This window comes from Cheilinus undulatus, linkage group 1 (assembly GCF_018320785.1).
Source record: "Cheilinus undulatus linkage group 1, ASM1832078v1, whole genome shotgun sequence".
NCBI classification, from domain to species: domain Eukaryota; kingdom Metazoa; phylum Chordata; class Actinopteri; order Labriformes; family Labridae; genus Cheilinus; species Cheilinus undulatus.
In genome coordinates, this window is record NC_054865.1 from 33,262,254 (window position 1) to 33,286,397 (window position 24,144).

At 38.0% G+C, this 24,144-nt stretch overlaps 3 protein-coding genes across 4 annotated transcripts in view; all 3 read left to right on the top strand.

Annotated features, from left to right (window-relative positions):
• gfod2 (glucose-fructose oxidoreductase domain containing 2) overlaps positions 1-5,044 on the top strand; it is a 40,645-nt gene extending 35,601 nt beyond the window's left edge. For both annotated transcript variants that reach the window (XM_041784588.1, XM_041784597.1), the window contains one exon: positions 1,089-5,044. In XM_041784588.1, coding sequence (XP_041640522.1) covers positions 1,089-1,990 — 902 coding nt within the window. In that variant the 3' untranslated portion in view covers positions 1,991-5,044. The remainder of the gene's footprint in view (positions 1-1,088) is intronic.
• Positions 5,045-5,291: 247 nt separating this feature from the next.
• LOC121512277 (zinc finger BED domain-containing protein 4) lies at positions 5,292-10,537 on the top strand. The gene is made up of 4 exons (XM_041791496.1): positions 5,292-5,670; positions 7,288-7,704; positions 9,125-9,535; positions 10,042-10,537. Exons 1-4 carry the CDS (start codon positions 5,427-5,429, stop codon positions 10,344-10,346), a joined length of 1,377 nt encoding a protein of 458 aa, XP_041647430.1. The 5' UTR covers positions 5,292-5,426; the 3' UTR covers positions 10,347-10,537.
• A 1,087-nt stretch (positions 10,538-11,624) lies between these two features.
• On the top strand, positions 11,625-24,054 carry cog4 (component of oligomeric golgi complex 4). The gene is made up of 19 exons (XM_041785655.1): positions 11,625-11,777; positions 15,088-15,170; positions 15,285-15,399; positions 15,537-15,711; positions 15,860-16,053; positions 16,575-16,680; positions 16,772-16,929; positions 17,014-17,072; positions 17,159-17,283; positions 17,398-17,516; positions 18,751-18,917; positions 19,029-19,194; positions 20,523-20,585; positions 20,666-20,779; positions 21,732-21,824; positions 21,903-21,986; positions 22,074-22,175; positions 22,437-22,565; positions 23,354-24,054. The coding sequence occupies exons 1-19, from the start codon at positions 11,643-11,645 to the stop codon at positions 23,486-23,488; spliced, it is 2,322 nt and encodes a 773-aa protein (XP_041641589.1). The 5' UTR covers positions 11,625-11,642; the 3' UTR covers positions 23,489-24,054.
• Positions 24,055-24,144: the final 90 nt, after the last annotated feature.

The following is a 24,144-nucleotide window of genomic DNA, read 5'->3' on the forward strand; positions in this document are numbered from 1 at the left end:
TAATGCTGGTTTTAAGAGTCAGTTGCTGGTCAGGCTGAGAGTTTGTTATGATAAAGGCAGCTGTTTCAAACATATGTGTAGTAGGAAAGACCCTGACTAAGGGTTTAATGGCATCTAATCTGATTGGTTAGATCTGCCTATACTGATTGTTGTGAGTCTTTTCTTTTTTCACTCACTGGGCCATACATTCTTATTCGCAAACGTAGACTTGGAATAACAATTTATTACCTCTGCTAAGGGGGTTATGTGATTGGCAGGGTTTGTTAGTTTGATAGTAAGTTAGTTTGTTAGCAACATAACTCAAAAAGTTGTGGATGGATTTTGATGAAATTTTCAGGAAATGGCATGAGGAAGAACTTATTAAATTTTGGGAGTGATACGGATCATTGCTGGATCCAGGATTTTTTTTAAAGGATTCTTTACTATTGGGAGATAGGGCTGATGGCGGAGGTCTACGCTCTCACATGCTTTTCTAGTTCTATTATAGGACCTGATCAACAGAGGATCAGTATTAATTGTGGACCTCTGATATTTTGTAATAACCATGGAGGATGTCTGTGTTTTTAATCCTGTGAGAATCAACCTTGTCTGTAATTTATATAGTACAAATTTCAGAGCAAATTATCAACCATATTCCAGCACACACAGAGCTCCTCTGATATTAGTAATCCAGTCTGAATCAGCATCTCTGCACCTTTTTTATGGTTGGCATAAAACAGAGGCTGCATTGGACATTATAAACAAGTGTTATGATGTATAAAGACTATTTAGAGTGCTTTTTTCAATTAATTTCACTGTTTGTTTAAAATATATAATATAAATAATAATAGAGGCAGAAAAACCAAGATAGGCTTCATGTATATTTGAAACAATCATCAACACCTTCATTTGCAACAAAAGAATAATTCATTGGTCACTTTCTGATCCGTTTATTTTTTTTGCTGTATAACCTGGCCTCCCTCTCCGACTTAGGAGGTATATGTCAGAGTGTGTGATGTAGAAGTTGGTATCTTTTGAATTTTTAAGAAATGTTAAGTATTTGGTTACCTCAATTATGCTTACCCCTCACTTCCCTTCTCTGTCTGCAGGTATAGGTAAGAATGTCGTATGTGAAAAAGCTGCAACTGCTGTGGACTCATTCAAGATGGTGACAGCAGCTAGATACTACCCCCAGCTGCTAAGCATCATGGGTAATACCCTTCGCTTCCTACCAGCATTTGTTGCCATGCGGCAGTTGCTGGTGGAAGGTTACGTTGGAGAAATACAGGTGTGTGATGTTCGAGTCTATGGCCCAAGCCTCCTGGATCAGTCCTATGGCTGGACGTGTGAGGAGCTGATGGGAGGAGGTGGTCTGCACACTGTCGGCTCTGCCATCATTGACCTTTTAAGTTACCTGACAGGTGCACGAGCCCAGCGTGTCCACGGTTTACTGCGGACATTTGTGCAACAGAACAATCTGATTCGAGGTATTCGCCGTGTCACCAGTGATGATTTCTGCTTCTTTCAAATGTTGATGGGGGGAACTGTGTCTAGCTCTGGTGGCGTGTGTTGCACTGTGACCCTAAACTTCAACATGCCAGGGTCGTTTGTGCACGAGGTTATGGTTGTTGGATCATCCGGGAGACTGGTTGCCAGGGGGACAGAGCTGTACGGTCAGCGTAATGGGAATAAATGTGAGGAGCTGTTGCTCGGCGAAAGTGGCTGGGTAGGACCAGAGGTGAGAGAGATGCCCATGCCTCACCTGCAGGGGTTGAGCGCCATGGTAAAATCACTGAGACAGTCTTTTCAGGCTCATGAGGAGCGCAGGTCATGGGCGCGAGGCCCGGTTGCCATGGCGCCAACATTTGAGGATGGTCTGTATGTGCAGACGGTGGTGGAGGCGGTGAAGCGGTCCAGCTGTACTGGAGAATGGGAGTGTGTTGAGATCATGAGTCAAGAGCCAGATCCGAATCACAACCTGTGTGAAGCTCTGCAGAGAAACAAGAACTGACAATATTTAAACACCGGGTGCGACACTACTACAAAACTAAGCTCTGAATGTTTCCCTTTAACTCTGTTGCTCAGCAGATCACATCACATATGACTTCTGTTGGCTTCTCTGCATCTGAATTAAGAAAACATGAATATCTTTACTCTCACAGTCACGATAAAATAGATAAACACAGCTCCATTATTCTAATTCTAAAAAAACATTATAATGTGCACATTAGCATGTTAGGGTTGCGCCAGCTTTGCAAAAGTTCAAATGTAACCTAGTTGAATGTATATTCTTCGCTATGATGTAGCTTCGATCTCACAAGAAGCTCCTAGTAGGTTAATATTCTTTGTATAATTCATTGTCATGAGTCATGGACTATTGTTTTTGAGTTTACTTGGAGGATTAGGAGGAGCTCAGGGTTTAAATGCGGTTTGGTGTAAGAAGTGTTTTTTCTTCGACAGATTACATATTTAAAATGAATTATGATAGCTAAGAATCCAAGCAAAATCAGACTGTTAAATAATCTCTTTTTGTTGACAATTTCCGCACCTGATCTTTCCATTTTTTATTTTACAGTGCCTGTAGATTAAGAATTTAGACTTAAATTATTACCTAATCATTAGGTTTTTTAAATGTTTTGTATACACATTCAGTTTGAGGTTTAATGGCAGTTAACAGAGGTTACTTTAAGCAGTAAGCCTCCTTAGAGGCAATTAGGCATGATTACCAATATTGAAACAAACACTGCATTAACAATACTTTCACTGATTGGTTAAAATAAAATCAAAACATCAGTTGTGACAATATTTTGGTTAGTCCAGACATTACTCTACAGTCTAAAATGAACTTAGCATCTCTGCGGTTCAACCAAACAGTGCCACAGCTGGACTTACAACCTAGCAATTTTCAACATTGGGTTTAATGGGGACTTCAAGCTATATAAATAGGCTGAACTTGTGCACAGCTGGTGCAACAGGCTACCGTACTGTGCTTAGTAGCAGTCATTGTACTCATTCACTGAACATTGACTACATGGAGTCATCATTGTGACTCTACTTTTGTCACACATATCAGTGGGGATTCCCTGATTGTGGCAGTTTGTTTAATATATCCTGTTTTCTTTAAAGTTAAGGCATCAGACCATTAGGGGTGAATTTGTTGGAGATTATAATCAGTACACCATGAAATATTGACAAGACATCAAGACAAGAAATCAAAAACAAAACTGCTAAGTTGTGTATTCTCTTCTTGTTTTAATTTTTTATTTATCGATTTGCTTAATAGCCATGTCCCATGTAATTTGTCCCAAACATTGATCCCAGATTACAATAACACAAAGTTAATAATCCAGCTGAAAACATATTTGTCAAACATGTTCATGTGTTTTGGTTGTCATGTATTCACAACACTAATTGCACCTTTTTTTCTGAAGGGAAGGTTACCTCAGACATGAATGTGAATATGCCAGCAAAATGATGATTTGACTAACAAAATCCTTTCTCTTTGTTAGTGTGAAGTGGGGTTAGTGGCAGAAGTCAAATGATGCTCCACTGGAGCACAGCCTCTCTAAAAACAGAATGAGAATAATAGAGCTGTTTAGAGTTTACTTTTATTTCAATTTCATTTTTAAAATGTGCAAGATACAAATATTTATAGGTGGAACAAGACCAGGGATTAAGTTAAATAAGCTATGTGGAACATAAAATGACTTAAGTTTATTTGTAGCATTACCCCTCAAAATGCTTGCTTTTAAATATTTTAGGTTCTGCTTAAACAATGTAGGAAAGAGAAGTGCAACAAGTTAATAATTTCCTTTTTTGGAGAAGTAAATTCCAGTTGTCCCACGTTCACTGTGGGGGAAAAAAACTTCACATTTTTCGAGTCGTCATCATCCATGAACTCCATCTTTTCTTTATTTCTTAAAAAAAAAAACTACCATTTTGCATATAAAAACACAGCTTCAAAATACACATTCTGTTTTAATTTTATTTCAGAGAAATACATTAACACAATTATTTTGTGCCTTTTTTCACTGGAACCTTATTGATGGTTATCCTTTTCAACATTGAGAATGACTATGAAGAAAGAAATTGCCAACTTTTACAGTCACCTGTCAAACAATTTAGTGCTCAAAGTTCATATTAAATGTTTCAATTGCAATTTTGTAGACGCAGGCTAATTACTGACATTACTAAACACTGACTTTCCAATGTCTAGATGTCCAAAAGCAAAGTCTGAAGGAAATGGAAAACTAAATTAGAGTGTGTGTTAAAGGTTTGTTTACATGCGTAGAAGTTATTTTATTTGTTTTTTAAGATTTATTTAACATATTTTGTAGCTATTCATAGAGTGGAGCTACTATGCATCCTCTTTTACTGTTCATCCTTTAACCTTACTGATCTTTTCACTGAGTAGAATCACTGGATTTGATGTATGTGAGTAAAAATGTGCAATGCAGACTAAGAGCAGGAAGTGTGAAACAGTTTACAGTTGTAGTCACTAACTGAACCTCACTTCTGCTGAATATGTCATATTTCCCACATAGGATCTGTAGTTAAAATACATGTAACATGCTTACCTCAAGCTTTCCCAACAGTGCTTTACAAAAACAATGCGTTGAGTTTACACTTTGTGTCTTCACATAACTCTAGCCTGCAGGATGCACCATGACCACCACTATTTAAAAACATTCCAACTGAATGTTCATTGTTTTGGGTTTTTCTTTTTGCACTGATGTTTGAAAAAATGGCATATTTAAAATGTTTGATGCTTGTACCAGCCAGCTCATTACACCACTGAGTTTGTATGTCTAAGGAAAGCCGTTTGTATTTATTTATGTCTTGTGTGGAGAAAGTTTGCCAGCACTCAGTGTTTGTGTTTTTATCCTGTGAATTCCTGTTTTACGCTGTAATATTTATCTTATGTAGATTTAGAGTTGTTTTAATTGATAACATGGCTTTTTGAGCACGTGTTGCTTTTTTTTTCAAACTTTAATGTTCATCTGCTTGACAGATAATTCCTTAAATAAATTCAGTTGTATTCACCTCTTCTCTTTGGTGTTTAGTCATTTTGAAGGAATAAAGGTGAGTATCTTTGAAGTATACTCTTCTTAAAGTATCCAAGACAGTACAAAATGTTGGAGTCGAGGCTAGATGTTTCAGACTGTTGGTTTTCAGTATGTTTGATGCATATTAAAATGTGTTTTCCCCTTAAAACACAAAAAAATCTCAACTTTTTTTTCTGAAGATCTAAACCTGATGCCGCTATTCCTCCGGATGTGACGTTTTGGTAGAGCAGTGCATTATGGGGCACCGTAGCCAAACACAACAGCTAGCGTTGATGTAGCTAATTGTTCTGAGACAAGTTAAAGCCAGTTATTTTAACTTTCTTAATTATTTATTTTATGGTGATTTTTTGTTATTCATCCGAAGCAGACGAAGTATGAGGTATGGTCCGTAGAAGAAGCATTGTTTGGGGCTTTTTTTCCACCGTAGACTCAGAGACGGTCCAGTGTCTTCTCTGCAGATGTTCAGTGGCTAAACGCAGCCAGGGGACCACCACGGCTATGCTCAAACACCTGCGTGTCAAACATCCCGCCGAGGCAATTAGGAAGATCAAGGGCCGTGTACCTGAGGGCACTTTTATCCACGGACATCAAGACATGGAGACAGACGGGGAACAGTACTGCTCTGGTAAGGTTACTTCATTATTTCCACTACATGCTAGCCTACCCTGTGCACACAGAGAAGCCGTGTTACTTTGAAAAGAGGAACAGCAGTTCAATAATCCAGCCTTTATTGATAACGTTTGCAGCTGTACGTTTCACGTTGACGGCGTATCATAATACGTCTCCTTAAAGGTCATCTGACCTTAGAAAGGCAAAAGTCTTGAGCGGTATGAAGCGACACCAGTGTAGGTACCACGGGGAACTGTCGTTTATTTATCCTTCAACAGTTTAATGTGAATGAAAGTGCGTGAGAATCGTCTGCATTTCTGAAGGATCTATTGAAGTCTTAATATCTTTGTAACAAGTTTACATTTTCTTTCACGTCAGCAATATCAAGAATCAGAGTGATGAGTGTTTTGAATCGGGAATTTAAAGCTAAGGTTGATTAAATCACTTGAAAAGCAAACTTTAAGTATTTTTTATTGTATTAGAACTTCTTATTAATCAGAACACATTTTTGCGGTATTATATTAAGAATGCAGTTGTGATCCTCTGCAATAAAGAGGATCAGACGTTGAATTTTACTGCTTTTTAAACTACCCAGCGGTAATTATGGTGTCTGTCAAAAAGTCAAATGTCTTAATCATTTTATCACCGAAAAGAAATGACGGATGATGGTGATATCTACAGACAGTACTGCAGGATTTGTGAAAGATCACATTTAGATAATGTGAAGATGTGTTTGTTAAAAGCATATTGTAGACTGTACAAACCATAAGAATTCAAGTATGCAGAGATTACAAAGTAGGCTTGTAATAATTCGTTGAGATTATTGATGAAGAGACCAGGATGGTACAGTGCCAGTGAAATGTTTGTAACTGCAGGAGTTAATACTTGACATGCTGTATGAAGACATTTTTTGCATAAATTAATCTGCGGAGTTAAATCCACTGGAACAGAATTATTTTGGCTCTGACATCAAATACAGCCCTGTTAGCTACATCTTCCATTATTGAAACATTGGTACAGGAGCCTCTTTTAAGTGTGAAGTAATTTTTAGATTTTTTCGTATACCAAGTTTAATCTGAGATTTTTGTGTCCCTTTATGAAAACAAATGTTTCATGCTGTCCTTTTATGGGTCTTGTTTTATATCTGGATATTGAGTCTGTAATAAAGTTTGAATTGACTATCCATTATTTATTAATGGAGGAGTTACAGGGTTGTGAGCAGATCCTTGCTGACATTAGGTAAGAGGTAGTACACACCACATGTGGCCAATCAGTCACTGATACATGGAGAGACAACTCAGTTTTGAACCCCTGACTGAATTTTCATGAATTTTAATACTGAATGTTTTAAGATTATTTTTTGGGTATTTTTGCCTGTATTTAGATAGGATGGTTGAAGAGAGACAAGGAAATATGGGGCAAAGACGTGCACCAAACCGTGCAGGGACCAGAAATCAATCAACCAGTACTTTCAGGACTATAATGTCTGTATATTGGTGTATGCTCTACTCACTAAGCTAAACCGGTGCCCCAAGAGCTGTTATTTTAATATGTCATATTTGGCAGTGGGATTAGCTGCAGGTGTTGATATTTATCAGCCCTAATTCTAACTTTGTTTCCTCTTTTTATTCAGTGGAAGTGGCACTTGAGGATGGAGACTGTGACAACCTCACAATGGGGAATAACTCTACTACTATCATCCTGGAAGCTGAACAGTCAGAACAAATGGCAAACGAAGAGGCAGTTACTGACTTTATTGTGACACGTAAACGAGGTAAACGGAGCGTGATCTGGAGGCACTTCGAGTCCTTGGAAAGCTTGTCCGCTGCCCGTTGTCGCATTTGCATGAAGAAGTTGCAGTGTTGTGAAGGCGGAAGCACTAGCAACCTGCATCGACACATGTCAAAGAGACACCCAGAGGTGTTTGCACAGCTTTTTTCTGACGGGCAGAATCCACGGCTGTCCCAGTCCTCACAGCGTGCAATTGCTGTTGAGGAAACATCGACACCACAAAAGACTGGTGGAGGGACAGAAAAGAGAGGTTTCCCAGGTGATGTCTTAAAATCTCACTAATTTATTTGTTTTTAATTAATTTTGTGTTCTCTGAAGGTCTTGCCAGATAAACTACACACAAGATGTTTTTTTTTCACAGAAACTCAACCCTTTTTTCACCACAAGAAGACTATTAAAATACTAAAACCATTCAAAGGAAAAGTGAAGATAAAATAAAGCCCAAAGTTTTTCAGACAGATTTAACAACCGAAGAGCAATCTTTATACAGATTACCTAAAGTAAAAAGAAGTAAATTAATAGCAAGTGTATTTTTTCAGTGAACTAAAATGTTCTACATTTTAGTCTTAGTTTTTTAGTTAATTTTAGTTAACTATAATAACCTAATTATGCACTCACATCACTGAGTGCTTGACATGACTACTCAGCCGGGCCACAAAACACATCTGTCTGCTCTATGAGGAGTGGGTGAAAACAGGAGAAAAACAGACTAATATCCGCTTAAATTGGGGATATATTTGGACTTGACAGATATCCATACTGCTTCCTGGACTGTGGATACTGATATGTGGCCACAAATCGAGTTGCTGACATATTGACCTGATTTCAAGTACACAAAGCAGAGCCTGAAGGCACGCATAAGACCGGTTCATCAGTGATGGACGTGAAACTGGATTAATGTCCAAGTTTTGTAATTACAAAGCTTTAGATCAGTTGTGTTTTTGTATTCAGTGATTCATTTACTTATTTTTATTTTAGGTAATCTGTGAAAAGATTGTTAGATCTATGTGCAATACTTTGGGTTTTATTTTCAAACAAGATTGATGTGCACCAGCTATATTACTTCATCAGGTTCATTTTATTTCAATGTGAAAAATTTGTATAGTACAACTCTCAACTTTTAAATTATATTGTATAAACTGTTAAAGCATTGGATATGTTGTAACAGATACAAATTCAGTATTTTACCAAAGACAAATCACATTAATTTACTTTATTTAATCTGTGATAAATATCAGAGGCCATCACGTTTTTTTTATCTTTCCCCTATAAAGCCGTGTTCATCAGACGTGGTGGATCTATAGATATATCTATACAACATAATCCATTGTCACTAAGTAACTGTTATCTTGGATATTATTCTAGCATGTGGTTGATTTGCAGAAATGTATATATCATATTTAAGTTTAATTGTCTCGTGTACACTAATGTAGATTATGTCATTTGGCAATTGAAAGTATTTCCTTGCCAAATTTAAAGTTAAAATGTTTTTCTCTGTTTTAACAATTTCATAAAGTTTTTGACTTTTGATGATAGGAAAAAGTTGACAGTATTTAGATTTTCCAAGCTTTTATCCAAGAAGCATTTAACAAGCTAAGAATATAAAACATAACCCCATTTAATAAGTCATCAATTACATGCAGCAGTCCTAACTGTGTATTTTATTCCACATTTCTAAGATATATCGATGGAGGATGAAGACTCTGACAACCATAACACAGCCGTAGAAGCTGATATTAATCCTGCCATTACTGAAATCCTGGACTCTGCACAAGGAGGTCCAGCACAACAAATGACAGATTTGGAGGTGAGCGGTGACCACCCTTCAGATCGTAGACGGAGCAAACGGAGTGTGATCTGGAAGCACTTTGAGCGCCTGGAGAGTTTGGATGCAGCTCAGTGTCGCCTCTGCATGAAGAAAATACAGTGCTTTGAGGGTGGCAGCACCAGCAACCTTCATCGACACATGTCAAAGAGACACCCAGAGGTGTTTTCACGGCTTTGGACTGATGGGCAGAGCCAAAGTGTTAATGGGGACACGGCAGCCCCATCAGGCACTGTTAGAGCCACAAAAAAGAGGCAGAATTCAGGTGATATTTTGAATCTTTCTGCTGTCTTTGTTCGTAACTGTATCTTGATTTCTTTTCCAAAGAAAACTAAAGAAGACATTATTGAATATTACATAGAACAAGCTTTATTAAATAACTAAAATGCAGGAAATAATCAGCAGAATTTTGACTATGAAACCATTCTATACAACCAGGTCAAATTGTCATCAGATTTGAACTAAGATCCAGCTCAACAACACAATGTGCAAAGTTCCAACAAAGAGCTTGAGCAAGATCACAGTATAAATTTAACAGTACCTGTCCCCTTATATTTTGACTGGAAAATAAGCTAAATTGAAGGTTTACTATCATCCAGTCTAAACATCATTAAGATACTTAAGCGCTCAACTAATCTACTCATTGTTTGCCACTGAGTTTTTCCAGGAATTCTTAGAAAGCACTTTGGTGTCTGAGCTAAAACAATCAGCTAATGAAAGCTGAGGGGATTAAAGAAGCTAAACATGTGTACTTCTTCTCTCTTCCTATAGGTGCATTGAAGTTTTCAAGAGCGTCTGAAGGAGAGATGCGTGTGTTCCGGAGAGAGCGGGAGCTGATAGAAGCTCTAAGGAGAGCGCAGAAGGAGGAGGCTCAAGCTCTGCAGCAACAGAGGGAACTGATTGAGAAGCTGCGTGCAGCGAATGCCAGGGAGACAGCTGCAGAGAGGGAGCAAATTGAGTCATTGAGGAAGGCACAGATGGAGGAAGCTGAAGATTTGAGAAGACAGAGAGAGGAGCTGCAGAAGGAGAAAGAAGAGATGCAGAAGAAATGGCAAGAGCTTCAGCAGCAAAGCTAGGAACAATAGTTTGATAGAGACCTTCTGAGTTAGTGACAGTGAAACAACTGGACCGTCAGGTTGCTGACATTGCAGATTTGAGGTTCTCTATAGATTCATTCAGGACTGATTAAAGCCTACAGTGATGTATAAAATGTAAATTCCACTACTCATTTGTTGCATTGAATCAAATAAATGGCAATAAAAATGTATGTGTTGCTTTCTTCACTGCATGTCCTTAACACAATATCAGGCTGGTCGAAAAAATCGTATTCCTTTTATAAATGTTCAGTCTAAATTGAATGCTATCTGGAGAAACTGACTTTAAAACATAAGTGTGTTTAATATGTAACATGATTGGGATGTGGGGGGCATTTTTCTTTCTCTGATAAGTGTTAGACGTCAGCCAAGCTACAACTAAACTTAACCAGATCTCACCCTTACATTTCAAGAACCTCCTGTTTTAATTTGAAATAGTAAGCATCTAGTTATGTGTTTGTTTTATTTAATGAGGGCCCATATACTGACACTGGTTGTGGCACGACTGCATTTAGGACAGAATAGAGGACATTTACTGAGATATTCTACTTGGAATACTAATTTCTAGTACTGGGCATTAAAATAAAGGTACCTTAAGCAGCAAATTGCTCTTGTGTGAGAAGGTTCTGAGACAGATGCTTCACAACCTCAGTAAACTATGAAAAACCCCCAATCTCTATGTTTAATACAAAGAATATAAAGTGGAATGACAAGCATACAGCTATACATGTTTGTTAGCAAAGTACTTGCCTACTTATTTTAACTGGCCACTTGAAGTGAAATAAATGGTATTTGGAGGTCGGCACGGCTAGCCAGTCCTTCTCAATGGGTTGTTCCAATTATGTTGCAAAAAATAAATTATGTTAGAACACTTAAAGGCTTTTGCAAATTCTGATTTCCCCCGTGCCTTTGAGTAAGTATATACTTTGCTCTGCGTGTGTATGTGTTTTGCCTGGAATTCACTCCCGAGTAATAAAAAAGACAATACGCACAGCGCATGCGTTAAATGTTTAAGCGCCCGTTGGAATATCTCTCAGGTATTGCATCCGCACTGTCAAAGCAAACCCTGGCGTGTGTATGGGTTCGTGCTTATTTCAACTGTAGATACTATTGCGATTTTGTTAACACGTTTAATCAATTTTAAGAACAAGAGGCGACCTATTTCCTCTTTGCTTACACATTTCTGTAGAGCGGTGGTTCCTGTCAGGCATAACCCAGGGACCTCTTAACGTCTTGATTACGTGGGCTTTTCTTGAGTCCGGACGTTGGTGGCGGAAGATGGCTGACAGCGGATCCGTGACAGCGAGAAGATGCGACTCTGGCTCACTATCCGCAGTGAGTATGGAGACCATTTCAGGCCTGACGGAGCTAGAGGACCTGGAGAGGGTGTATCAGCAACTCTGCGAAGAAGAGGTTCGTATAAACGGCCGTTTGCGGGAGTTTTTTTTTTGACGTGGCCATGGTTCCCATTCACTGTCGTCACTACGTAAACTTCCGGGACACTGATGGTTCAAAACAATGCATACAGAGACCACCGACTTTACTAAATTATGGCAAACTATTAATTCAGTTAATTGCCTATGTTTGCAGCGTAAGGACTGGAATTGAAGTTTACCAATGTTGTCAATTTGTTTAACAGGAGAGAAATAACCGAGCCTTGAGTCGGACACAAAACATGTCATCACATCTGCTGAGATGCTATTGTTAAAATTTGATTTAATGTTTCTATTTGTCCTCAGTCTGACCCTGCTGTGTTTTAGTGACTAAAGGGTTAAGCTGACAACCATGCCTTTATGTGACATCCGTTTAAAGGAGTACAAAATCGACGAAAGTCTGCGTTTTTTGCCATCACTGGAATTTAAGATTCTCTGCTTTCACTTAAGATGATTTGCATGCTAACATACTCTAGTTCTACAAATATTATATTTTTCTAACACTGCAATATAGTATGTCAGCATGTATGTATGCATTTTAATTATAGTGTCGTTCAAGTGCGCATGTTAGACAATGGAAACTCCACCCCCCTCCACCAAGACAATCTCACTGAAGTTAAATGTGTAAAGCACATACATTCCTGAGCTGTATCAGCAGCCCTGAAATTTCCCTGAATTGTTTGTTCACACTTGTACTTTCACATCAGAAGTTTTCCCTGCTTATGTGTTGGCAGGACTAATTCTGTGTAAAGCAGGACAAGTCCCTGCTTTCAGCCAAACAGCCAACTAGTCACTTAATTACATCAAACTACTTTTATCCTATTATTACTTTTATCCTTAGTGTTGCACATATACTGATAACAGTATCGGGTATCAGTGACAATACTAAGCCTAAGTACTCATACTCTTTAAACAAAGCAGACAATGTACTTGGCATCTTTTTAAAGCATGATGTTAACCTCTGACTGTGACTTTATCACCAAAGTTGGAGCCATGTCTGCAGTTTGGTCATCTTTCAACAGAAATTAGGATGACCTAGGACTAGAGGACTAGAGGAGAATGAAAACTATGTACAGTACTGATAGTAAACTACCAAGGGAAGGGATGAAGAACATCTGATGGAAATAAAAGGAACTGTCAACATTTTAAGAGCAGTTATGGTGTTATTAAGTACTCATATTTGAACTCTGTATCAGTGAGTAACCAATTCTAAGTACTTCATTGTTGACTGAATTAAATAGTTTGACTAATAAATTGTCACTCAGTTTTCCTAGACATTAAAGATTCCTTCCTAAGATGTATCAGTTTAAAATAATTTTAGGTTGAAAACTTTTCTGTTCAACATAGGGCTGGACAATTATGGCAAAAAATAATAATCACGATTGTTTTGGTTGATATTGAAATCACGATTAATAAAAGCAATTATTCATTGATTTCAAAATTTGAGTATTTATTGAACCACAACTTAAAAGATCAAAAATAAATCAGTAACAAGTAAAATGATAACAATAAATTAAATAATAGCAATAAAAAACAATGAATAAAAATAAATATCCAATCTACATGCACTCCTGTAAAACTTGCACAATTTGCAACATGTAAAAAACACTAATAACAGCCAAAAACACAACCCAAAAATACTCTTTGAAGCACACAATTCAATTAATTGCCCAGCCCTAGTTCAACATAGATATGTACAACTTATCTCATTACTGTGTATCCATATAATGAATGATTGTGTGTTAACAGAGATGTCATGCACTGAAATTGTAGTGTGCTTACTAGTTTATTCTATTTTGTACTAGTGCATCTCAGAAAATTAGAATATCATGAAAAAGTTCAATATTTTTTGTCACTCATTTCAGAAAGTGAAACCCATATATTATATAGACTCATTACACATAGAGTGAAGTATTTCAAGCCTTTATTTCTTGAAATTTGGTGAGTATGGTTTACCAATAAGAAAACCCAAAATTCAGTGTCTCAGAAAATTAGAATATTGTGAAAAAGCAGCTAATGAACTCCAAACACCTGCAAAGGATTCCTGAGCCTTTAGATGGCCTCTCAGTCTGGGTCAGTAGGCTACACAATCATTGGGAAGACTGCAGACTTGACAGATGTCCAGAAGACAGTCATTGACACCCTCCACAAGGAGGGTAAGCCACAAAAGGTCATTGCTAAAGAAGCTGGTTGTTCACAGAGTGCTGTATCCAAACATATTCATAGAAAGTTGAGTGGAAGGAAAAAGTGTGGTAGGAAAAGGTGCACCAGCATAAGGGATAACCGCAGCCTTGAGAGGATTGTCAAGAAAAATCCATTAAAGAAATTGGGGGAGCTTCACAAGGAGTGGACTGAGGCTGGACAAAGGCACACACCAATAGACATGGGCTACAAATGTGGCATTCCTCGCGTCAAGCCACTCCTGAACCAGAGAAAACATCAGAAGCGTCTTACCTGGGCTGTGGAGAAAAAGGACTGGACTGTTGCTCAGTGGTCCAAAGTCCTCTTTTCAGATGAAAGTAAATTTTGCATGTCATTTAGAAATCAAGGTCCCAGAGTCTGGAGGAAGAGTGGAGAGGCACAGAATCCATGTTGCTTGAAGTCCAGAGTGAAGTTTCCACAGTCATTTTCCAGCAAGACTTGGCACCTGCTCACACTGCCAAAAGTACCAAAAGCTGGTTCAATGACCATGGTGTTACTGTGCTTGACTGGCCAGCAAACTGGTCTGACCTGAACCCCACAGAGAATCTATGGGGTATTGTCAAGAGGGAGATGAGAGACACCAGACCCAACAATGCAGATGACCTGAAGGCTGCTATCAAAGCAACCTGGGCTTCCATTGCACCTGAGCAGTGCCACAGGCTGATTGCCTCCATGCCACGCTGCATTGATGTAGTAATTCATGCAAAAGGAGGCCCAACCGAATATTGAAGGCATAGAAATGAACATACTTTTCAGAAACCTGACATTTCTTTTTAAAATATCCTTTTTTTAAAAAATTGATTTTATGTAATATTCTAATTTTCTGAGACACTGAATTCTGGGTTTTCTTATCTGTAAGCCATATTTATCAAAATTTCAAGAAATAAAGGCTTGAAATACTTCACTTTATGTGTAATTAGTCTATATAATATATGGGTTTCACTTTCAGAAACAAGTGACAAAAAACATTGAACTTTTTCATGATATTCTAGTTTTTTGAGATGCACTAGTAAACAAGATGCTCTAGACTGGAATGATATCCATAATTTTGTGTTTAATAATTTGTTTTATTTTCTCCTCTATAACAGAAAGAAGTGGAAGCTGAGCTAGACAGACTGGTGGGACAAGAGGGGGCGATCCACACGAAGATGTTGACTCTGCAGAGGATGGGGTACAGTTTGTTCAGATCAGTAATCTCAAAAAGAACCTGATAATTATTATTTTTCTGAGCTGCAGACACTAGGATCTTTGTTTCTTATAGAACAAAATCTATGTTCTGCTTTAGGCCAAACCTTCAGCTGATTGGAGGAGATGCTAGTCAGCTGTCAGGCATGATCACGTTTACCTGCAGCCTGGCTGAAAACGTCAGCCGCAAAGTCAGACAGCTAGACCTGGCCAAGGTAAATAATTACTTTTATATGCAGATGCACTTTTTCTATAGCACATTTTCTTGTGAGAACATACAAAGGATTTCCTGCCAACAGCATTATTTTTTGAATACCAGAACTTTTCTTCCATATCTCTTTCTGTTTTATAGACACGGCTGTACAACGTTATCCAGCGTGCTGATGACATCCTCGATCTGAAGTTCTGCACAGATGGCGTACAGACAGCTTTACGTAACGAAGATTATGAACAAGCTGCTGCTCACATCCATCGATACCTCTCTCTGGACCAGTCAGTTATTGAGCTGAGCAGACAAGGAGAAGAAAGTATGAGTCCTCTAGCTGTCTGTCATAGTGAAAAACACTCTGTTTCTCACTGAATTTTCCTCGCTGTATTGCAGGTTGCACAATAGATACAGCATCGTGTATGCCAATGCCTTCACTGTAACACCTCCCATGATTCATGTCTGCACAGGTAGTGCAGTGGATGCCAGTCTCGTAATGCTGCAAGAGGCGGAGCAGAAGCTGAAGGTCATTGTAGCTGAGAAGCTGGACGAAGCTGTTGATGCAGTCGACTTGGCACAAGTTGAACGCTTCTTCAAGATCTTCCCTCTGTTGGGCCTCCACCAGCAGGGTTTGGCCCGCTTTGGACAATACCTCTGCAGTCAGGTCAGGAGTAGTTTGCATCATCTCTTTTCTAAATAAATCTTAAAACTTTCAATACTGCTGTTATTTAAAAAAAAAAACTTTTCCTGAAAAGTTTATTTTGGCACATATTTACCTTTGAATTTTAAAAATGTGTATTTCGGTAAAGCTCATATTGAGATTCTGGATACAGAGATAGCTTTGAACACATATCTTTCAAAGAGCTTTTCTATGATTCCCTTGGGTGAAATGTTCTTTAGTGAGCATTTCTCTTAAGTTTATGAAATCAAAAACTCTAATTTTGACATTTGATCTGTTTTAGTCAGTTTTAGAGTGTAAGCTAAATCCTTACTTTAGGAAAATGTGCTAATGTGGAAAGATGCTTTTCTTTCTCTTAAATCATTAAAGTGTGGGTTTATCTGATGTTAAATTATTTAAAAATTGATTACATGACACAAAAAATACAGGTCATAGAAGCCATCTTGGTTTTAAGTCAGAAAAAAATGACAGATATTTTGTTTTTTTTCTCTCTATGTTACATAAAGCTTGCATCAAAGGCAGAGGAAAACCTTCACTTGGCTACAGGAGGAGAACTGGGAGAGAAGCGAGCACCGCTGGTATTTGCAGAAACTCTGACGCTGCTGCTGGAAGGTGAACAAACAAATCTGAAACTCTGTGTGGTAGTAGTTTTCTCCTGTTTGCCTGGAGTGCACTCTCCTAATGTGTTGGGATGTGTTCACAGGCATCGCTCGTGTTGTTGAGACTCATCAACCTATCGTAGAGACGTATTACGGTCCAGGCCATCTTTACACACTCATCACTCACCTGCAGCAGGAATGTGACCGGCAGGCCCAGAAAATAGTCGACAAGTTTATCCAGCAGAGAGGATACCACAATATGGTATACATGGCTTATGAGCTCTTCAACATGCTGGCTTTTATAATACAAACCTGAACACAGTGTGAATCTGGATGTGTCCTGTAGTTTCAGATCATCCAGAGCAGCATGATGAAGAGCATCCCAGGAGACAGGATCGAGCCAAGGTATTTGTTTGTGTTTTTTTACAGCAAAATCCTGCCCCCTTTTTCTCTGTAGTTTTTCAGTTAACAACTTTGTCCCTCCTGAACAGGGAGTTGGACCCTGTCCTGGCAGAAGTGACCCTGATGAACGCCCGTGCCGAGCTCTACTTGCGCTTTCTCCGACGCCGCATGATTGCTGACTTTGAAGTTGGGGATGCTCAGAGTGTCACACAGGGTAGATTTAACACATCATGCTTAGTGGGCACATATATTTTCTTAACAAGTAGAAGGTCATTATTTTAATGATAAAAATTAATGAGTTGTTTTTTGTACATTTTTAATTGGCCAGAGCATCATCAGAATGTGGAGAAGCTACTGAAACACTGTTTGCTGAGCAGGACGATGCAAGAGCTGATTGGCTACTACATCCCGATGGAGGAGTACTATATGAGAGAGTCAGTCAGTAAGGTAGATTGCCAAGTTTTAAATAGTTGTGTTTATGGGTCATTGGCATGGCATGCACATTTTTGTGTGTGAATCTATTCAGTTCATGTCATATACGTTTATTCTATGAAACATACTTCGCTTGAATACATTTTCAGCCTGTTTGAATAGTATAATTAATTTCATATTTTGGCATCTCATACCCTAAAAATAGTCGGGGAGTGTGACCATCCAAGTTCATGAACAAACACTGTTAAAAATGGGATTTAAATTGTGAGAAATTCAAATTAGAATACTTTGGCATGATGTTATGGTTGAAATCTTTGAATTGAACAATTATTATAATTATATTATTATTAATATTTATCATTTTAAAGTAAGTAAGATTATCTATAAACTATTCTCCTGAAATTTGCAAGTTTAAATGTACAGGTGGCGTCCTGTAATCATGGGTATTTTATTTTGAAATGAAGCGATAAAAACAGATTGTAGCATAATTTATCATCCATTTACCTCCTGCTAACACTCATCCTCCTCCTTCTCAAGTAAAGATAATAATATTTATTTTAAGTCACAGGTGGGCAGGTACACTTTCACTGTCAGGTGGTACAACCAGTGTAAAACTCCTAAAAAAATACTTTACCATTAAACTCTTGATTTTATTTTTTAAATATATTTATCAACTTTCTAACAGGAACAAAGGTAACATTATGTGTGAGTATTTGCATGTTTAATTTGGAATTAGTTGCAAATATCGCTGTATCTGTCAGCCTTGAACATTAGGTAAAGTCTGCTCATATTTAATAGGAAAAATAATATTTACATGTAATATAAAAATCCTCCCTTTGGCTCATTATATTAGTAAAAGTCAGGGAAAATCCAGAAGAAAGTAAGCAAGAGGAGATTTTATCAAACATCACTATAGATCTCCAACACTGACAGTATTTAAGCAATTCTCTTGGTCAGTTACTTGTGATAGCAGAATATGTACTGTATTAAAACTATAATTTCATCATCAATCACTGACCATTTTTGCCTCTCAAAGATTGTAAATAACATTTTTTAAATTCTGATCTCAAAAGATTATACTGAAAAACAGAAAATTTATCAGCGAGGTTATTATGTTTCCTAAAAGGATACATCTGAAATTAGGAGAAATCAAATTCTATGAAAGCGTTTAAGGGTTGTAATAGTACCTCATCAAAAAATATAAATTTAACATTAAATGAATTGATTCTTCATATTGATTCCTTCATAGGCTGTTACCATGGATACATATGAAAAGGGTCAGCTGACGTCCAGCATGGTTGATGACTGTTTCTACATAGTAAAGAAGTGCATCAGTAGGGCGTTATCCAGTTCCAGCATCGACTGCCTTTGTGCTATGATCAACCATGCCAACTCTGTGCTGGAGTCTGACTTCAGGTGCTCATTTACCCTACTCTCTTTTGATTTATTCTTATTCCTTGTCTCTTTTTCTCAGACTAAAGATCACTTCTTACGCTTGTGTGAACTCTTTGTTGTCTCATCTGACAGGGAGGTGTTATATAACAAACTGCGGCAGGGCTTCCCCGCTACGACACTTCAGGACATCCAGCGTGGTGTGAGCAGTGCGGTCAGTCTGATGCAGAGCAGCTTACAGCAGGGGAAGTTCAACACGCTGGGCATTGAGAGCACAGAGAACGCCAAGGCTGCTTTTCTGGTAATGGGCTAATACACACACACAAACACTAAATAATACACACAAACACAGAAACATGCATGCCTTACTTTCTTGGAGTTCCACAGCAGATGTCAGACAGTGAGGCAAAATACTTAGGCTTTTTTTTTTATCATGCCTTTTTACAAAAGCTGAAGTAACTGAAGTTAGAAATCAGATACAATTAAAAAAAACCTGTAATTTGAGCTTGAATTTTCAGAAAGTCTCTGAATAGAACATTTTTAAAACCTTTTCATCTGTTTGTGAAAGTAAATTTGGGAAAAAAGGACCAGTTTAAGCAGCTTCAAACAGTTAAAGCAGTGCCATACACTTTCTTGTCAACCACTTAAAAGCTAATGTCTAATTTAGAACAAGGGTATCCAAATTACAGCCTGCTGGCCATATGCAGCCCATGGATCATTTTTAATTGGCCCACTGGGAAATTTATAAATAAGATGAAACATGGCCTGCACTGGAACAGGGATCTTGTACCACACTGCATTGTACTTCTTAGTTTTTACACTTGGAAGTGCTGCTGTTTTAATTCTGTAAACAACAAATATTTTGTCAAGAAGAATTTATTGCCATGATTTTTTCATGGCTAAACTGAGACATCAACCTAAATGGTAAACTTTGTCAACCAAATCAAAAAGGATATCAAGATTCAAAATCCTTGATGAACAAAGACAAAAGTATCAAAAGGTCTGATTAAATATGTGTATCACACTTATTTCCTTCCCCTCTTTGTTGAAAAGAGCATTAATCTCATCCTGACCAGGGGTGATCCAGTGGTAGCCAGTGCCAACCATGGACTTGTGAAATCTGATTGGCCACCCTTAAATCCTTAACAGTCAGAGGTGGAAAGTGTCTAATTACCTCTACTCAGATTACTGTAAATGAGAAGTTTTTTGGGATACGTGTACTTTTTGAGTACATTTTGAAATCTGTACTTTAAATTCTACTTAAGTAAGTTTTATGCAGAGTAACTGTACTTTTACTTGAGTACAACAGTCATGTACTTTTTCCACCTCTGTTAACAGTTACTGGTGATTTGTCTTGTCAGCCATTGAATGAAAACTGTGATGTAGGCGGTTTTTCTTTAAGCATTTTCAGCTGCTAAGCGCTGCATATTTGTACTTGCATTTGATTGGTTTTACTAACTTAAATACAGTAAAGGTGAGGTATATCAAAGTGGCCGAGTCATCCTTAAATTTTCTGTGCAGCCCTCAGTGAAATATGTTTGGACACCTCTGATTTAGGAGTGATATATGATAATCAACAGAAAATGAAACCTGCAGAAATCAAGTGACATTGTTTTCTTTTTGTCTCAGGTGACCTTGAATAATGTTGAGGTGTGCAGTGAGAACATCACAACCTTAAAGAGGAATCTGGAGGTAGGTTTCACATCTGCTAGATGTCTTCATTTAGAGTTTACCATGTTAAATATTTACTGTTTTCTTCCCCCTACCCTCAGAGCGACTGTTCCAAGTTGTTCAGTCAGGGCACTGGCTCTGGTGACCAAGCAAAGATAGAAAGCTGTTTGTCAGACCTTGTCAACACATCTGCCAAGTTCAAGGATCTCTTACAGGTAGCAGACACATAAACAGACATTGATCACTTCTAGTCAGATTTTTTTATTTTTCTTATTTATAGTCTTAACTACACGCCATGTATTGATTCTATCAACAGTAGGGGTATTTGAAGGATTAGCTTTGATCACTGGGAACAGAGAAGGGGTAACAGACAACTCTTGTTTGAGAATCTATTTTTTTTTTTTTTTTTTTTAAATACCTTTATTATGACAGCTTCTCAAATACCCAGTGTTACATCTTTTTAAAGAGGAATGAGTACAGACCCTTGTTACAGTTCTTTATTTGTTTACACAAAGTATTAGATTTTATAAGTCAATCAAGTTCAATGTAATTAGACTTTTTAAATAAAAAAAAATCAACGAATGTATCATATACACTTACTGCAAATAGGAATATGGCTAGTGGCGCCACTGCTGGATGGTACACTGGGAAAAAACAGTGGGTTTTGTTTAACAGACAGTCCAATTTAATTGGGAAATTAACCTTTTTTAACAAAAAAAATCTTTAATGTCAAAATAAAAACAGATTTCTACAAAGTAATGTCAATCAAATTAAATATGAAATGTCAAATTAGTGACCACTCAAATATTCAACCATTCAAGTCAGTATTTAGTAGATGTACCCTTGGCTACTAGCATCAACTGGCTAGCACTCTGTTGAATTATGTCAGTCACTTTAAAGGGGTCGAATATTCATGCAGTCTCTTATTTTAGATTACATATTTTTGTTTAATTGACACAACAGATAGAAGTCTAGATAGAAAGAGTTTTTGTAACTTTTTGTCAAAAAAGCCAAATTACATTGACCATGATTGATTTATAAATCAATAAAAGGGTAAAACATCCAAAGCGCTGAATCCTTTTATAGGCACCGTATATCCTGTGATGGAAATGTGATATTTCCCTTCTTGCTGAAAGTTTCATTTACTGATAAGGTTTTAATTCACAGGAGGGCCTGACTGAATTGAACACTACCGCAATAAAGCCTCAGGTGAAGCCCTGGATCAGCAGCTTCCTGTCTATCTCACACAACATAGAGGAGGTAATGTTCCCAGAATAAAAACAAAGATAAATCAGAGGTCATTGAACGTGTCACTGTATGTGTTTGTGCCTCTCACAGGAGGAATTTAACGATTATGAAGCTAATGACCCCTGGGTGCAGCAGCTCATTGTAAACCTGGAGCAGCTTATGGCAGAGTTCAAGGTACACCATCTGATTTCAGCTTTAATACATCAATACAAGTGTTTTCTTCCCATCTGTGTTTTAATCTTCTGACTCTGACCTCACCAGACGGCTCTATCTCCGGTCATCTACGACACTCTGACCAGCCTGATGACCAGCCTAATATCTATTGAAATGGAGAAGACCGTCCTGAAATGCTCCTTCAGCAGGGTGAGCAGCAGAGCTCAGCCACAAGGTGGCAGCTGGTTCCCTCCGCGCCGCGTCACATCACATCATTGACACACGTGGTGAAAATCCTCTAGCAATGATTTATTAATGAGTCCAGAAAGGCCTGCAGGAGAGGATGCTTCCACTCTGCACGACAGCTTCTCTGCACAGAGAGATTACAGGAAACCTCGAAATGAATGCACACAGTTTTTGGATCCACATCAAATCCTCCTTTTCTGATATTTTGCTCATGTCTTGTTACAGCTCGGAGGGCTGCAGTTTGATAAAGAGCTTCGGTCTCTGGTGGCGTACCTCACCACTGTGACCACCTGGACCATCAGGGACAAGTTTGCTCGTCTCACACAAATGGCCACTATTCTTAATCTGGAGAGGGTAATTCAGATCACACACAAACACAGCATGATCAGCAGTAAATAAACCATTCAATGGCAATTTATACCAGTGCCTCAATTTTAATTTGGTAAAGACTGAGTACAAATTTGAGCTACCTTTGCTTTTCTTCAAGTAGTCCCTTTTTGCAGTCATCATTACATATATTATTGTATATATTGCAATTTTTATTCAGGAGCTCAAATTACAGTTTGAAATGCATTTATTGTCATAAAATAATAGTTCACAAGTATTAAACATTTCTACTATTTTTCCTCTATACCAAATGCAACAATAAATGGAGACTTTAGTGTCTTGAGAAGCTGAAATCACTTCCCAGTTTGTAAGTCAGGTCTGAGACCTTTGTTGCAAAACATTTAGAAAAAAAAAGATGGCATTAAAATGAGGATGGATAACAATTAGGTTATATTTTATAAAGGATGGCACTCACAAATGGCTTTATCAACATTTTAAATCCTTTCACTTTTAAGTATGTTTTTCAAAAGTATGTGTTCATTTGGGATGTTGTTTGCCTATCAGTTAGGTCATGCCCCATATACAGAAGCTCTAGTCCTCCAAAAGGGTTGCCTGGGTTCAAGCTTGACCTTTAGCTCCTTTACTGAATATCATTCCTCACTCTCTGTTCCCAGTGCCCTCCTTTATCCACTGCCCTTTCAAAATAAAGCCATAAAAGCTAAAAAAAAAAAAATAAATGAATAAAAAAACTGCATTTAGAGTCTAAATGCACTTTTGTTTTAACACAGTCTTATGCTTTTTTCTCTGTTTTTCAGGTGACTGAGATCTTGGACTACTGGGGTCCAAACTCAGGCCCCCTGACATGGCGGCTGACCCCGGCAGAGGTTCGCCAGGTTCTGGCCCTGCGTATCGACTTCAGAAGTGAAGATATCAAGAGGCTTAGACTGTAACTCATGTAGCAGAGCACTAGTTTATCAGTGCTTGCAGTACGTTACTCACCTTCTGATGCTCTGCACAGGTCAGGCTTATCCAAATTTGTGTGGATGGACATGGGAAGGAGCTTTGGATTATTTTAAGCGTGGAACAATGATGATCTTAGTGGTTTCAGTTTGGTTTCAGACTTCTGCTCTTCACTGTTCTGATGTCAGTCTGTATCAGAGAGTTGGCCTGTTTTTTAAAGGCATGGTTTGTATGTACATATGTTAAACGGTTTATTTGAATAATGTGTTAAAAATAATGATATTCCCTTTAAAATGTAATTAAAGTGTAACTGCGCCACATGGGAAGCTCCAACCTTTTAACCTGTGCCTGGCTGTGGGAAATGAGGACACACTGGGACTGAGAGAGGAGCTCTAGGGCTGTCAGTGAAACAGAACAGTAATGAACATCATACCCATTAAAGTGACAGAAGCAGGTCAGACAGCTGATCCAGCCTAGTCGTTCAATATATGAATAGCTCCTCGTCTGTGCTGATGGAACACTTTTAACCTAATAAATTGAGAGCCGCTGTGAAAAATGCCTCTGATCCGCGCCATCCGCCACATTTCACGAAGTGCTGCCCTACTGCCATGCAAAACTTGCTCCCAATCTTTTTATACATATAACA

What these genes read in the sequence shown, in the direction of transcription:
- LOC121512277 (XM_041791496.1), top strand. Translation starts at nt 5,427, where the DNA reads ATGGTCCGTAGAAGAAGCATTGTTTGGGGCTTTTTTTCCACCGTAGAC. An exon ending in CGGGGAACAGTACTGCTCTG is followed by an intron (nt 5,671 to 7,287) that starts GTAAGGTTACTT and finishes CTTTTTATTCAG; the next exon opens with TGGAAGTGGCACTTGAGGAT. An exon ending in AAAAAAGAGGCAGAATTCAG is followed by an intron (nt 9,536 to 10,041) that starts GTGATATTTTGA and finishes CTCTTCCTATAG; the next exon opens with GTGCATTGAAGTTTTCAAGA.
- cog4 (XM_041785655.1), top strand. Translation starts at nt 11,643, where the DNA reads ATGGCTGACAGCGGATCCGTGACAGCGAGAAGATGCGACTCTGGCTCA. An exon ending in ACGCCAAGGCTGCTTTTCTG is followed by an intron (nt 19,195 to 20,522) that starts GTAATGGGCTAA and finishes TTTTTGTCTCAG; the next exon opens with GTGACCTTGAATAATGTTGA. An exon ending in AGCTTATGGCAGAGTTCAAG is followed by an intron (nt 21,987 to 22,073) that starts GTACACCATCTG and finishes TGACCTCACCAG; the next exon opens with ACGGCTCTATCTCCGGTCAT.